At 32.0% G+C, this 13,492-nt stretch overlaps 3 protein-coding genes across 3 annotated transcripts; all 3 read right to left on the reverse strand.

Moving 5' to 3' along the window:
* Window positions 1–3,240: 3,240 nt before the first annotated feature.
* Window positions 3,241–8,265, reverse strand: LOC119674292 (serine protease 48-like). The gene is made up of 3 exons (XM_038085424.1): window positions 7,464–8,265; window positions 7,258–7,304; window positions 3,241–4,070 (listed from the first exon to the last, which is right to left on the reverse strand). The coding sequence occupies exons 1-3, from the start codon at window positions 8,222–8,224 to the stop codon at window positions 3,256–3,258; spliced, it is 1,623 nt and encodes a 540-aa protein (XP_037941352.1). The 5' UTR covers window positions 8,225–8,265; the 3' UTR covers window positions 3,241–3,255.
* Window positions 8,266–10,538: 2,273 nt separating this feature from the next.
* On the reverse strand, window positions 10,539–11,294 carry LOC119674293 (trypsin-7-like). The gene has a single exon (XM_038085425.1). The coding sequence runs from the start codon at window positions 11,292–11,294 to the stop codon at window positions 10,539–10,541; it is 756 nt and encodes a 251-aa protein (XP_037941353.1).
* Window positions 11,295–11,992: 698 nt separating this feature from the next.
* On the reverse strand, window positions 11,993–13,418 carry LOC119674294 (tigger transposable element-derived protein 1-like). The gene is made up of 2 exons (XM_038085426.1): window positions 12,982–13,418; window positions 11,993–12,913 (listed from the first exon to the last, which is right to left on the reverse strand). Exon 2 carries the CDS (start codon window positions 12,896–12,898, stop codon window positions 11,993–11,995), a length of 906 nt encoding a protein of 301 aa, XP_037941354.1. The 5' UTR covers window positions 12,899–12,913; window positions 12,982–13,418.
* Between the last annotated feature and the right edge of the window lie 74 nt (window positions 13,419–13,492).

Consider the following 13,492-nt stretch of genomic DNA (forward strand, 5'->3'; position numbering starts at 1 on the left):
GTATTTGTGTTCGAATATAAAAATATTGACAAAGTTTAGTCAGTGTTGACCGATAGGTAATAAATTCGAATTCCAATATATAACTTTATTCTTCATTCATAATAGGTATTTTCGGCAACTTTTAAGTGTACCAAAAAACAGCAATTTTTTTTGATTGATAATTGAATGATTTAATGAAATAAAATGATTTGTGTCAAAAAATAGAAGATTGTATGTTTTGTTTATTATCATTAATAAGTAGAAATGTTCAGGGTAAACACCTATTAAAAATATTGTCTTTTCTATGTATTATAATAGGTCTGTTCCACGAGCTACTGCTAGTAACTTTAAGTAATACTGTGTATACACAAGTGCGTTCTACTAGCAAATTTTCGAGTAAATGAAAGCACCTGAGAGAGCGTGACATCCCTGTCAAAAAAATACTACACAAACATTACTCGTATATTTTTTTTCAAGTAAAATTTATGTTGATGTGTGAATCAGCTGTTTTGGTTTGATTTAAATTTTTGTATTGTTTATTTCCGCGGCACTGGTGTTTTCAACAGATTTTACACACAGCTGTTCCATGAAAATTTGTGTAACAAGCATAAGTTGGCACTTTATTTGTGTTATGCTTTCAGTTTGTATTTTACTTGTGTTTTACTTGAGTTTTATTATGAGTAGTTTGTGGAATATGATTAGGTCAACTCAATGTTACTCTAGCCATACATAAATTAATACTATAATACTACCTCCGCAGACATGTGACCCGGCAAAAGGAAATGCAACCTGTCAGAGAACCATATACACAGTAGTATTATATACTCTTATCGGGTATACGTTCAGTTCATCTAATAACTTTACTATTAATGCAAGCCTCAAAGGGACAAAAAATGCGTTTCATTTGGTATAAGTTTTCCGATTGAATTTTAAGCAGTACTAAACTAAGATAAAGACAAAATATGGCATTCAATTGTTCAAAGTGAAAGTCAACTGCATATATACAGGATCATAAATTACATATAAATCTACAAGTAATAAATGAAATAAATCTAACAGATTAGTATCACTGCAATTAAAAGTAATAACACTCGTCTGTACGGCAATCTGATTAAAAATTTTTGTTTTCGGGGACTCATAGATTTAAACAGTGTCAATAACAGATAAGATTAATACTTTTAAATAAATTATCAATAGTTAGTTTGTTGCAAAAATTAGCTATAAAAAGGGAGTCAAAAACTGGAGTTAAAAGAAATAGAGTAATGAATACAAAGATAAATCGGTCGACAATAAATGATTTTGGAGTTAAAAAAATAAAGATGCATCACATGATGGACTTAGATTAGCCATTAGAAAGAAAACGGTATGTAGTAAAATGAAAGAATATGGGGATGAATAACAATATAACTTTTAGAACAGTCATAGTTGCTAACAATTTTTACTCTCACTTTTTTAAAAATACTGGAACCAGCGCCTCCTTTGACTGTTACGCCCCACTCAGTGAAAACAGCTGAATCGCCATCATCTGGGCTTTAACGAGCCAATGGTTGAGCTAAATCTCAAAATTTAATAGAAGTATTCAATTTAATGACTGTGACATCATAATCCTTATTGTTTGAAGTAGATAAGTAATGAGAATGAATTTGTATGTCTATTATGCTAATAACGTTGGTATTTCCAACGATATTTTTTACACTATATTGTACTGTGTAATATTGAGTATTAGGAGGATCAAAGCAATGAGCAGCTGTAATAATAAATTATTCAATATAAATGCTGCCACCACATCTATGTTAACCTTTAAAACGAACTGACACCTGCCAGGAATTAAATTCAATGTAGTATTCTGACCACCTATAACACGCCTATCAGGCATAGGTACAAGCGGTCCAAGAACATTGCCATTAATGCAAGTCGCAAAGGCATACAAAGCGATTAACATGCTATACTTTTCCCGATGGAATTTTAAACAGCACTGAAGACAGATTAAATATATTATTTTTAAATTGCTTTCATAAATTATAATGTACTATACATATGTATAAAGATATTAGTATAATCGAAAAGATTAGTATCAATGTAATTTAATGAGTTAAAACACTCATTTTGAAGATAAGTTGATTAGAGGGTTATGTTGTTATAGTTTCGCTATTTTTTAAACAGTGCTAAATATAGATGTGAATTACTTTTTAATCAGTAGTTAAGGTGCTTAAAAACTAAAAGTAGCTTTTCTCTATCTTAATCATTCTACTTGAGGCGATGAGGCAAAGACCACCACAATTCCTTGTCAGCTATTGTATATACCTTGTATAGCTTGACTTCACGTCTCAAAATTATTAAGTACTTGTCACTATACTTTTTTTTTTCAAACTATCCTGATCAATATTTCAAACCGTTTTTATATCCAATAAAAAATAATATAAGCTCTTTCCATTTACTATTGGGGTATTAAGGCCCACAAAAAACAAAATTTGCACTTCATATCAAGTGGCAGTTAGGCATAGCCTTAACTCTTTTCCCTCCTCTCACACCAAAATGATTTCAGTTGCAGTTGATCTTTCGTACGTAAAATAGTGAGTTGAAAGTTCCACCTTTATTATATACCCTAGATTATTGGGGTACATGCGACTTTCTGTATGTAAGGAGGGAGTACCACATTATACTCATCAGAAATATTTAGTCCGCTTGCCATTGAGACCAAATGTCAGTTAATCTAAACATCCTCCCATACAATATATGTTCAACAAGTGATAGATTATTCGAAATCCTATTCTGTATTCTGTATTTAAAGTTGCCCTCGACTATAAAATCGCCTTAAAAGTGCTCTCCGTAGTATGTTTCGGTAGCACTGTTACTCTCAGGACAATAGCATTGCTTTTGATGCTTTTGAGTTAGGATCTCTGTACATAATTAGGAACCTTTTTTTTTGCAGTAGATTGAATAATCGAAAGTCACCTTGTGGAATTAGAAACCTAACCAAGCAGTAAAATAAATATGAGAGTTGAAAAATATTGTATATTTGTTTCTTAAATAGCCGTTATTTTTTTTTTTAATAAAGTAAAAATAATTTGATACAATTTATAAGATCAATATTAATTTGGCCATATTTAATAACATTTTTAACTAAATTTATTGTTACCACATTCTCAGCTAATTAATCTCTATCGTTAAAGATATTCAACCAAATTTTTTAAAAATTACAATTTAATTTATTTATTCATTATTTCATGACTTTCAGAGACTTTTAATTTTGTTTCTTATTTATTTAAATAAAATTTACAGTACGGCATTTTCTTCAATCCATGACTTTAAGTTGGCAACATTGGTGTAGACACCAGGATAATTAGGACGACCACAACCAACACCCCATGACACAATACCACTGAGAACATTGCCAGTAACTAATGGACCACCAGAATCACCTGAACAAGCATCTTTACCACCCTCTTTGACTCCAGCACAAATCATGCGATCAGATATAGCATACCTTTCCCAATAACTTTTCTTACAATCGTCGATGTTAACAATATCTACATGCACTGCCTGCAGAGCCATTGGAGAACTGCCACCTTCACGTAATGCGCCCCAACCAGTGCACACAGCTGTATCACCATCGGCTGGCCTTGAACTAGCCAATTTAATTGGTTGAACTGTATCTTCGAATGAAATAGGTTCATCCAAGATAATGACGGCAACATCATAATCCATAAGGCTTGAATCATATTGGGGATGCGTGATGAATGATTTAACACTGGCAATGTTTGTTGTACCGCCGACAGTTGTTACGCCGTATTGAATTTTATACCAACTAGCAGGATAACCACCGCAATGCGCAGCTGTGACAATAGTTCTTTCATTATAAACACTACCACCACACGAATGTGAGCTTAACAGACGAATTGACACCTGCCAGGGATGTGAATTTATAGTAGTATCTTCACCACCTACAATACGCCCATCAGGCATAGGTACAGGCGGACGAAGAACTTTGCCATTAACGCAAGCCACAAAGGCCCAAAAAGCAATTAACATTCGAAACATTTCCCGATTGAATTTCAAACAACACTGAAGAAAAATTGACGAAATATGAACTTAAATAGACCAAAGAAAAATTCACTTGCTTTCATAAATTATAATACATATAATATATTATACATATACAGATATAGGCAATAAATGAAACTTATCGAAGAGATTAATATCAGTGTAATTTAGAGTTAAAGCTTTCATTTTGAAGAAAAGTTGATTAGATGGTTATGTTTTTTATAGTTTTGCTAGTTTTTAATTGACTCAGCCGCGATAGTTTTTCTAAAAAAGTTGATATGAAACTATAGTGAAGCTATCGTATTTTGATATTTTAAAAAAAAACTATTCGCATATACCAAATATTGGTCTAAAATATCAGCAACTATAGCTTCTTTGTTTTAATTCTCAAGATTCCGATAGTTTTTTTCGTAGGAAAATTTAATGTAAAAAGGAAACTTTGATTAGTTGGGTTTAAACAGTACTAAATATAGATGAGAATTACGTTTTAATCAGTAGCTAAGCTCTGAACAAACTAAGAGTACTTTTTCCCTATCTCAACCATTCTACTTGAGGCGATGAGGCACAGGACCCCTCAAATCTTGCTCGCTCCGTCTTAAAAAAAACGGAGCATGTCGACTTCCTACACATTCGGCTCTATAGCTGATCTCCAGCGTAAAGTTTACCACTTAATTGTTCTGCAAGTTTGCAGCAACCCTACTCCCTTTACGTAATATTCTCGTATTATTCACATATTCCCCTTGAACCCTTACGTCCGTGCTTTTCTGGCTACGATAAATTTATCTTGCTGAAAACTAAGTGTTCATTACTGGATTAAGATTTCTACCAATACACCCTTGAGTTTTGCAGTTAATATGTCCTGCTGTTATCCTGTGGAATTTGATGTTTTCTACCCACAACACAAAACCGCATGCAGTAGCTTAAATATTATGCAAACTGTCCTTTCCAAATTTGGACTAGACTAGACTAGATTAGCGTAACACCATGAATGGTCAGATCGATAGCAGGAAGAAGCAAAACTGGCATTGTTTCCAACAACATTATCATTCTTTTAATCGGAATAGTACGAAGCCGTACTTTACTAGAAAAACTTCTTGAAATTAAATTGGTTTCTCCTACATAGCATTATCTAGTCTCAGAGTAGTCATTAGCCGTACGAGGCGGTATGCAGATCTTCGATCAGTCATCGAATAATCGGCGAATCTTATGAGGAATACGTAAATTAGTCAAAGAGAAGGGAGGGAGTCTATGAAAACCCCCAGCTAATAAAGAGTAAAAGTGCCCAGTTGCACTAACTCGGGAAAACTTCAACATAAGATATCGGTTTCTGTTTTCAGAGAAAAAAATAAAATGATGTAAAATAAATGGTGTATAGAATGACTTATAAATGACGTATAGAAAGTGTAAATTTTTGGAAAAATATGATATAAAAGAAGTTTATGTTAATTAATTAGTGTTAAAGCATGACAGATTTTAAACGAAAATAAATTAATAAATTAAATAAATTTTAAACGAATAAAATACTTAGGACTGAACTTAGTATTCAAGCTATAATTCTGGGCACAAATTCAATAAGCAGCAAGGAAGGCAGCACAGGTTACTGCATCGTTAAGTAGACTAATGGCTATATTGTTGGGTAGCTTTAGCGGTGCTGGTTATCAGTAACACATTACCACTAGATCCATCAGCCAAAGAAAGAAAAATAAGGTTGCAAATTAAACAGCAACAAAAACGACAACGTTAAATTATCTAGAAGTAAAGCAGTAAATCTAACAACTGTGGCAACAAAAATGGAATGCAGAAACAAAAGGAAAATGGAAAGCAATATTGATTCCAGATGTAGCGACATAGTCAGATAAGAAAACTGGTGAAGAAAATTATTATCTAACCCAATTCCTTTCTGGTTATGGATATTTTCCAAAATACCTTATCCGTATTAGCAAAGCAAATGATCCGATATGCATATACGGAGATGCAGACGAAAACAACGCTGAACATACCGTCTTCAAATGCAACAGATAGAACAACTAAAAAACATCACTTGAAACAATAGTCGGTGAAATAAAGGTCGAAGATATCACAGCAAAGATGATGCTATGTGAAGAAAATTAAATCGCCATAGACCGATTTGTTGCAATCATATTCAAATGGAAAAAATATGATCGCGAAAATTACTACTTTAAAAAAAAAAAGGCAAATAAATAATCCTAAGCAAGACTGGGACGTAAATTAACGAAGAAAAATATTTTAAATGGATAACCAACCCAGGGTCCCTGGGTTCCTAAAGTATTTCCGATGAAGTTCTAGCGTAGAAATGGTCTGATACACGAGGGAATTTGTATTCAGTCTGTGCAAACCGAGCACACCACTATTGTAAGGACATAGTAATGATGTGTTAATCCTCATTAAAGCTCCCCTCCACAGAAAAAAAAAATGGATAGAGTAAAAAGTTGAAAGTAACAAAACATATTAAAAAATGCATTTTAAAAAAATTAAAAAAAAACTGAAAAATGTTTTGTAATTTATATGTAAATGTAATAATCACGGAAATTTTTCTTTTTGAATAAATAGTACTGCTTTGAATTTCAGGAAAAAAAAAATATTAAATTTTATATATTAAATACGAAGGCTGTCTTTTAAATTTTGAGTCTAGCAATGAAAACACAGTAGTTAAACAGTGAAAATGGGTTTGTTGTGTTTTATTACATGTATCATTTTACATATTTTACACTTTCGTAGGGACTTTAAGGCAGACCCATCAATTCGACGTTTCGAGTCCTTGGATTCGCTCTGTTATTGGAATATTTTTGTCACTAATTGTGAAAATAAGAAACAGTGAATTGCTGCTTTTTTTTTACTCTTAGTTTGTTCGAGCGTAGCTCCATCACTCTTAACGATGTCGCAGACATGTTTTGAGCTACCCCAGCCGTACCTTTTCAGTATTTCTTAGCACCAATCAACACGTACCTTCTATTGAGCGATTTTAAAATTATGGGGAATAAAATGAAAACAAGTGCCCAAGAAAGCCTCTATCTCCCAGTATGTAAAATGCCTATCCATCTTAATAATTTCTTTCACTGCTTTCTGGCACCACAGTTGTTTACGAAATTCGTCGTGCGGAGAACGAAGACCACTCTCGAATTAATTGAACCCGTATTTTACAGTCGCTGGATGTGGTGTTTCATCCAATCTTAAGACTCAACTTTGACCACATAATAAAGTAAAAATAATTACAGATAATTTCAACTAATGAAAGACCAATATTACTTTGGCCATATTTACTAACATTTTTAACTAAATTTATTATTACCTAATTAATCTCTATCGTTAAAGATATTCAACCAAATATTTTTAAAATTACTATTGAATTTATTTATTCATTATTTCATGATTTCCAGAGACTTTTAATTTCGTATCTTATTTATTTAAATAAAATTTACAGTACGGCATTTTCTTCAATCCATGATTTTAAGTTGGCAACATTGGTGTAGACACCAGGATAATCAGGACGAGCACAACCAACACCCCATGACACAACACCACTGAGAACATTGCCAGTAACTAATGGACCGCCAGAATCACCTTGACAAGCATCCTTACCACCGTCTTTCACTCCAGCACAAAGCATGCGATCAGTAATGGTATTTACTCCACTATAACTATTATTACATTCTTCGTTGCCAACAATATCTACTTCCACTTTCTGCAAAGTACTTGAAAGATTGCCACTTTCGCTTGTTGTGCCCCAACCAGTGACAACAGCTGTAGTGCCAGCATCTGGACTTGAACTAGCCAATTCAATTGGTTGAACTGTGTCTCCGAATGAAATAGGTTCATCCAAAATAATGACGGCAATATCATGATCGATAACGCTTGAATCATATTGGGGATGCCTGATGAATGATTTAACACTGGCAAGGTTTGTTGTACCACCGATAGTTGTTACGCCGTATTGAATTTTATACCAAGCAGCAAGATAACCACCACAATGAGCAGCTGTGACAATAGTTCTTTCATTTATAATACTACCTCCACAAGAATGTGAGCCTAACAGACGAATTGACACCTGCCAGGGATACAAATTCACAGTAGTATCCTCACCACCTACAATACGTCCATCAGGCATAGGTACAACTGGTCGAAGAACATTGCCATTAACGCAAGCCACAAAGGCACAGAAAGCGATTAACATGCGATACATTTTTCGATTGAATTTCAAACAACACTGAAGAAAGATTGGCGAAATATGGCCTTAAATAGCTCAAAAAGAACGTAAGTTTTATTCTTGCAGGATCATAAATTATATATAAATCTATGGGTAATAAAAAAAATAAAATGAATAGATTAGTATCAGTTGAGTTAAAAGTTAAAGCACTCGTCTGCACGACAATCTGATTAAATACTTGTGTTTGGGGTTTAATAGCTTCAAACAGTGCCAAAGACAGATAAGTAGTGTATATGGTTGGTTCGTTGCAAAAATTAATCATTTATTAAAGAATCAAAAATAAATATGTATGGATATACCTATAATGGAGAGAGCGACGATGAAAGGAATATAAATGAATTTCACGTATGAATACAATGAGAAAACGTCAGTAATTCTTCTTTCCATAACAATCAGAAGAAAGATAATGGAACAACGTTAGTCAATAGAATGATAAATATATACAAAATGATTTAGTGATAGAAACTAAAAAATAGCTGAAAATATAAGTGAAACAAGTTAAATTAAAAACCAGAATAATTTCGGTTTTTGAGTATATTACTCCAGAACAGAGGATTACTTGGTTTACTTTATATACTTTCTCTATAATAGTGTCCTCTCAATAAAAAAAATGTTTAGCATGATAAGTAGCACAACAGCAGGAAGAAGAGCATATTAACTTTCTTTTATGTTCCGGCATTTAGTCATTCGTAAACTCGAAATTTCATTGCATTTTTTCCAATCTTCTTCAGACACCTCAAAAACATGGTTTTTAAATGCAACAACGGCGTCTGCTTCTTCACGACAAAAAGCGTTATTCTTGGTGTTAGGAAGCAAGAAGAAGTTATTCTTTTGTGCTGTTTTTGTGATGCCAAATCGGGACTGTACGGCGGATGACCCATGAATTCGATTTTTTGAATGTTCAAATAGTCGGTCTTGTCGGTACTTGTTTGTTTTCCGTATTTTACTGAAGACTTCCGATAATCAAATATTTAAAATATTATTATAAAAATTAAGAGTAAGAGAGATAAACAGAGAAATGATAATGCAGATATAGTACGAGTGTTTAAGGTATTATATTTTATTCTATTGTAAATAATTTGGGTTCAAATTGCTACGAACTCAAAATGTACAATCGGTAAATAAATATTTTGATTTGCCGATAATCAGTGACATTGTTAGATATTATTGTGATTTGCAAGAGGGATTTATAAATATAAAACAAAAATATTTTTATTTTTATCTTTAAATAAAATTATAAGATTAGTTCCGATGAATATATAGGTAACATTTGTTTGATTTTTAACGCTTTGTAATAGGTCAAGGTATGATTGTACTGTCGCTTTAGGGTACTCGAAAGAGAAAGAGTGTACTTTAGTTTAGAAAGAGCAGACTTCATCAAGTTTCTTTAAGTATTATACATAAAATAATTATACAACATTAATTGTGTTGGTAGAAAATTTTATTATTTGTAAGTCTTTTTATTGAGGGAAATATTTTATTAAAAATTTGGATTCCACATTCAACAATATATTGCGAAAGATAGTTAATCCATTGGAATATAAAATATAACCAATTAAATATAAAATAAACCGATAAGTTTATTCTTTGAAATATGGGTATTATACTGGTGATACTAACACTTGTAACTGTCTATATACAGTAGGTATAACTTTTTGTTGAGTTTTATGTTTCTTACACAAAAAAGCTGTTCCTTATATATGTCACATTTAAAAACATGAGTAGGAAGGACAACATAGAAACTTTATGTTAGGTTGGATTATACCAGCGATCCCTAGGGATTCCTTTAGGCCTATTGTGTTACTGTATGTTTAGGAAAACTCAGGATTTAAAACCATCTAGAACTATTAACGAAGCTCAAAATTCTGTTTAGTGTCAGGTCTTGTAATTGATCAAGATACTCGAAGAAGAGGGCATCTAAAGTGTTAACTTTTTGTTAAAAAAATAACATTCGCTTTGAAAAGTTCTTTCTTAAAAGTTTCTTAAAGCTTCAGATCTCACAAATCTTTATTAAATAATTGTGGCAAAAATTTTTTTACAAGTTTGGATGGTTTTATGATTTATTGTAATTCTCCTAGGTTAAAAACTCAAACATCCGTGGCCTTGTACTAACATCAATACAAATATAAGAATTTATATATTATTACTATTCAATAAAAACAGCTTTTAAAAAATCAAGATTTGAATTTAATTTAATTTAAAATTTAAAACAAATTTTTATTTGTAAAATTTTGTATTAATTGCTTTATTTTATAAAATTATAAGTATTTTAGAGATGTTAGGACATAATTTACAATAAAGAAAGTTCATTATTAATCCAATCCAAGAAATATGGTATTCTCGTAAAGACACCTGAATGATCTGGTAGCATACAATTACCACCCCACGACAACATACCAATTAATGTCCCATCAACAACTAAAGGAGCAGCACCGTCACCAGTACAAGCATTGCCCATTTCGTCTCCAATACCAGCACAGAGAACATAATCTTCAATTTTTAAAAAGAATGGCCATTGTGTAGAGCACTCAGGATTTGTTATGGTCGTAAGATAAGATCTTTCCAATATAGTATCATCTGTTTCTGAACCCCAGCTAATAAAAGTGCTTTCGATTCCGGCATCGGGATTATTTTCAGCTAAAGTAATTGGTTGTGCTGTACTACTTAGTGGTATATCATCACTTAGTATAATCAGACCAATGTTATAATCAAAATTGACCGGATTAAATAGTGGATATACAATGAAACATTCTGCAGCAATAATATTTTCGTCGCCACCAATTTTTGTCATACCGTATTGAATATTTAACTTAGAAGTACTTTGACCGTAGAGGCACATACCACCGGTTAATATAATACGTTCACTTAGTATGCTACCAACACAGTAATGCTCATCATCCAAACGTACAGACACAAGATATGGATATTGCTCTATATTGGTGGTGTCAGCATTTATCATTCGTCCATCTGATATATCATTGACTCGTATAACATTAGCTTGGGTGGTTAGCACAAGTCCCAATAACAAAATCAAAAGCCTAAACATTTTTATGTTGTGAATTTATAATCCCACTAAACCTACTCGTAGTTTTGCAGGGATTTTTATACAAAAATTACGAATCGTTTAATGGTTATCATACATTTTTTTTTATTTATATATTTTAAAAATAAAATATTATCAGAAATTATCTTAAATTATTATTAAATGGATGAAATTTAATTTCAATATTTTAAGCATTGTGGATAATATACCGCAATATACCCTAAACACCATAAAGTGATGAATGTTAAGTTTCTAGATTAATTATTTATTTATATAAGTTATTAGTGATTTAGAAGAAAATTCTTTCCTGAAATATTTAAATTAAAATGTGTATGACCTATGTATATTCAAATGAACTGCTTTAATACTTAAATCGGAAATGAATTACAGACTTAAGTATCTAAATAGTCTGATAAATAGTTTGATATTATGATACAAAATGAAAAGATACAACGAATAAATAGAGTCAAACTTGTTTTTGTGCGGTGGATAGGGACCGTATAGTCTCCAGTAGAAATAACTCAAAACCGAATTATAGCATAACATGTTTTTGTGCGGTCGATAAAGACGGTGAATAAGGACCGTCTCCGGTAGAAAATCACTTAAAACCTGATTATTTTGATTTAGAAAATACATGTGAGAATATTTTTAAATATTTTATTTACACATATAATTTTTATACATATAACATTTTTTATACATTATTCTTCGTCATCTAATGATACGCGAAATTTCTTGTCACAAGCTTCTTCAAAATCGCTTTCGTCACTTATAGATAATCCCTTGCATTCGTTTAAATTTGGCTTTTTTTGAATTGTTATGTAGTCGGTGATTAATTTTTGCGACAATCGTTGTTTCACAAGACGCTTATATATGTTTCGGTAGCCAGATATACAAGATTGAAGCTCTTTTTGGAATTTTAAAGCTCTTTTAGAATTACCATCAATTGCAAGAAAATGATTTTCTAATTTATTACAAATTTGAAGTCCTGCATAGATGTTACCTGCTGTTATTGTCTCGGGTTCTTCTTGCTTTAGCTTAGCAATAAATATCTGTTCCGGGGAATAACTACCATCTTCAATAATTTTTTCTAACTGTTTAGAATATTTATTAGTAGCTGTCACATTAGCAGGTGCAGCTTCGCCCGATATCTTCAGTTTGTGAAGTGCGTGTCTTTGTGAAAACCCGGCTAACCAACCATTGCTTGCCGAAAATTTTGAGCTTCCAATGTGAGACGATGAACAAGACGGTTGTAAATCCTTCAGCTGGTTATAAAACCATATTGCTTGCTCTTTAATTAATTCTCCGTCAACTGGGATTCTTTTTTGAGTTAATTGTTGAATCCACGATATGAGCACCTTTTCCATTTTTTCGATCAAAATATTTCTCGAATAAGATGATCGTTTAACGCTTTCATTTGTGGCACAATGACTAGATGCACTTATTTCACCTGCACGTTTTTGTATGCCTCTTATGGTGGATTCACCTAATCCAAATTCTTTACCTAGAGCAGTGGATCCTTCACCTTCTGCTAACCGTTTTAAGATTTTGATTTTAGTTTCCAAGGAAATAACCGTCCTCTTCGTTTTGTTTTCCCGCTTATTCATTTTCAGATATTATGTCTAAAAATAAAAATATATCAATTAAAATTTTTTTTTTTAAATTTAAATAAAAAACTTATAAAATTTACCCTCAATTTACGCTTTGAAATAAATCTTATGGTAATAGTCCAGAAATATGAAAGCACTTTAAAAATATCAGTTGATGTTGCTGAAACAGTTATATATTTTTTGATTTAAGCGGCCTTCTCACTAACACAGTTCAGATAATAATTAGTAATTGGTTGATGCAATTTCGATTGAAGTCTATTTTATTTCACGCATTCGCTGCTATCATAAATAAATGTACTTACATTCCACTTTACTTACTAAGGTAATATCATTTAATTCTAAGAATTTCTCCTTCTTTATTTCTTCATAACACAGAACTGTGTCCTTCAATTGAGGAACTGTTAAAAATACTTTATGATGTGCGCAGCTGTTGCAAGTAAAAGACTGCTTAAATATCAGCGCTGAATTACAAATGTTTAGTTTTGTACAAAATACAAAAACAGAAAGAAGAAACGCATAAAAAAAGTCGCACAAAAGAAAATCGCACAAAAAAGACCGTATAAAAACAGGTTTGACTGATACAAACAAACA

This window comes from Teleopsis dalmanni, chromosome 2 (genome assembly GCF_002237135.1).
Source record: "Teleopsis dalmanni isolate 2A chromosome 2, ASM223713v2, whole genome shotgun sequence".
NCBI lineage: Eukaryota > Metazoa > Arthropoda > Insecta > Diptera > Diopsidae > Teleopsis > Teleopsis dalmanni.

Coding starts and splice junctions, on each gene's coding strand:
- LOC119674293 (XM_038085425.1), bottom strand. CDS start 11,294: ATGTTTAGGCTTTTGATTTTGTTATTGGGACTTGTGCTAACCACCCAA.
- LOC119674292 (XM_038085424.1), bottom strand. CDS start 8,224: ATGTATCGCATGTTAATCGCTTTCTGTGCCTTTGTGGCTTGCGTTAAT. Junction 7,305..7,463: donor ATTGAAGAAAATGCCGTACT/GTAAATTTTATT, acceptor TAAAAATGTTAG/TAAATATGGCCAAAGTAATA. Junction 4,071..7,257: donor TTCATTAGTTGAAATTATCT/GTAATTATTTTT, acceptor GGTCTATTTAAG/TTCATATTTCGTCAATTTTT.
- LOC119674294 (XM_038085426.1), bottom strand. CDS start 12,898: ATGAATAAGCGGGAAAACAAAACGAAGAGGACGGTTATTTCCTTGGAA.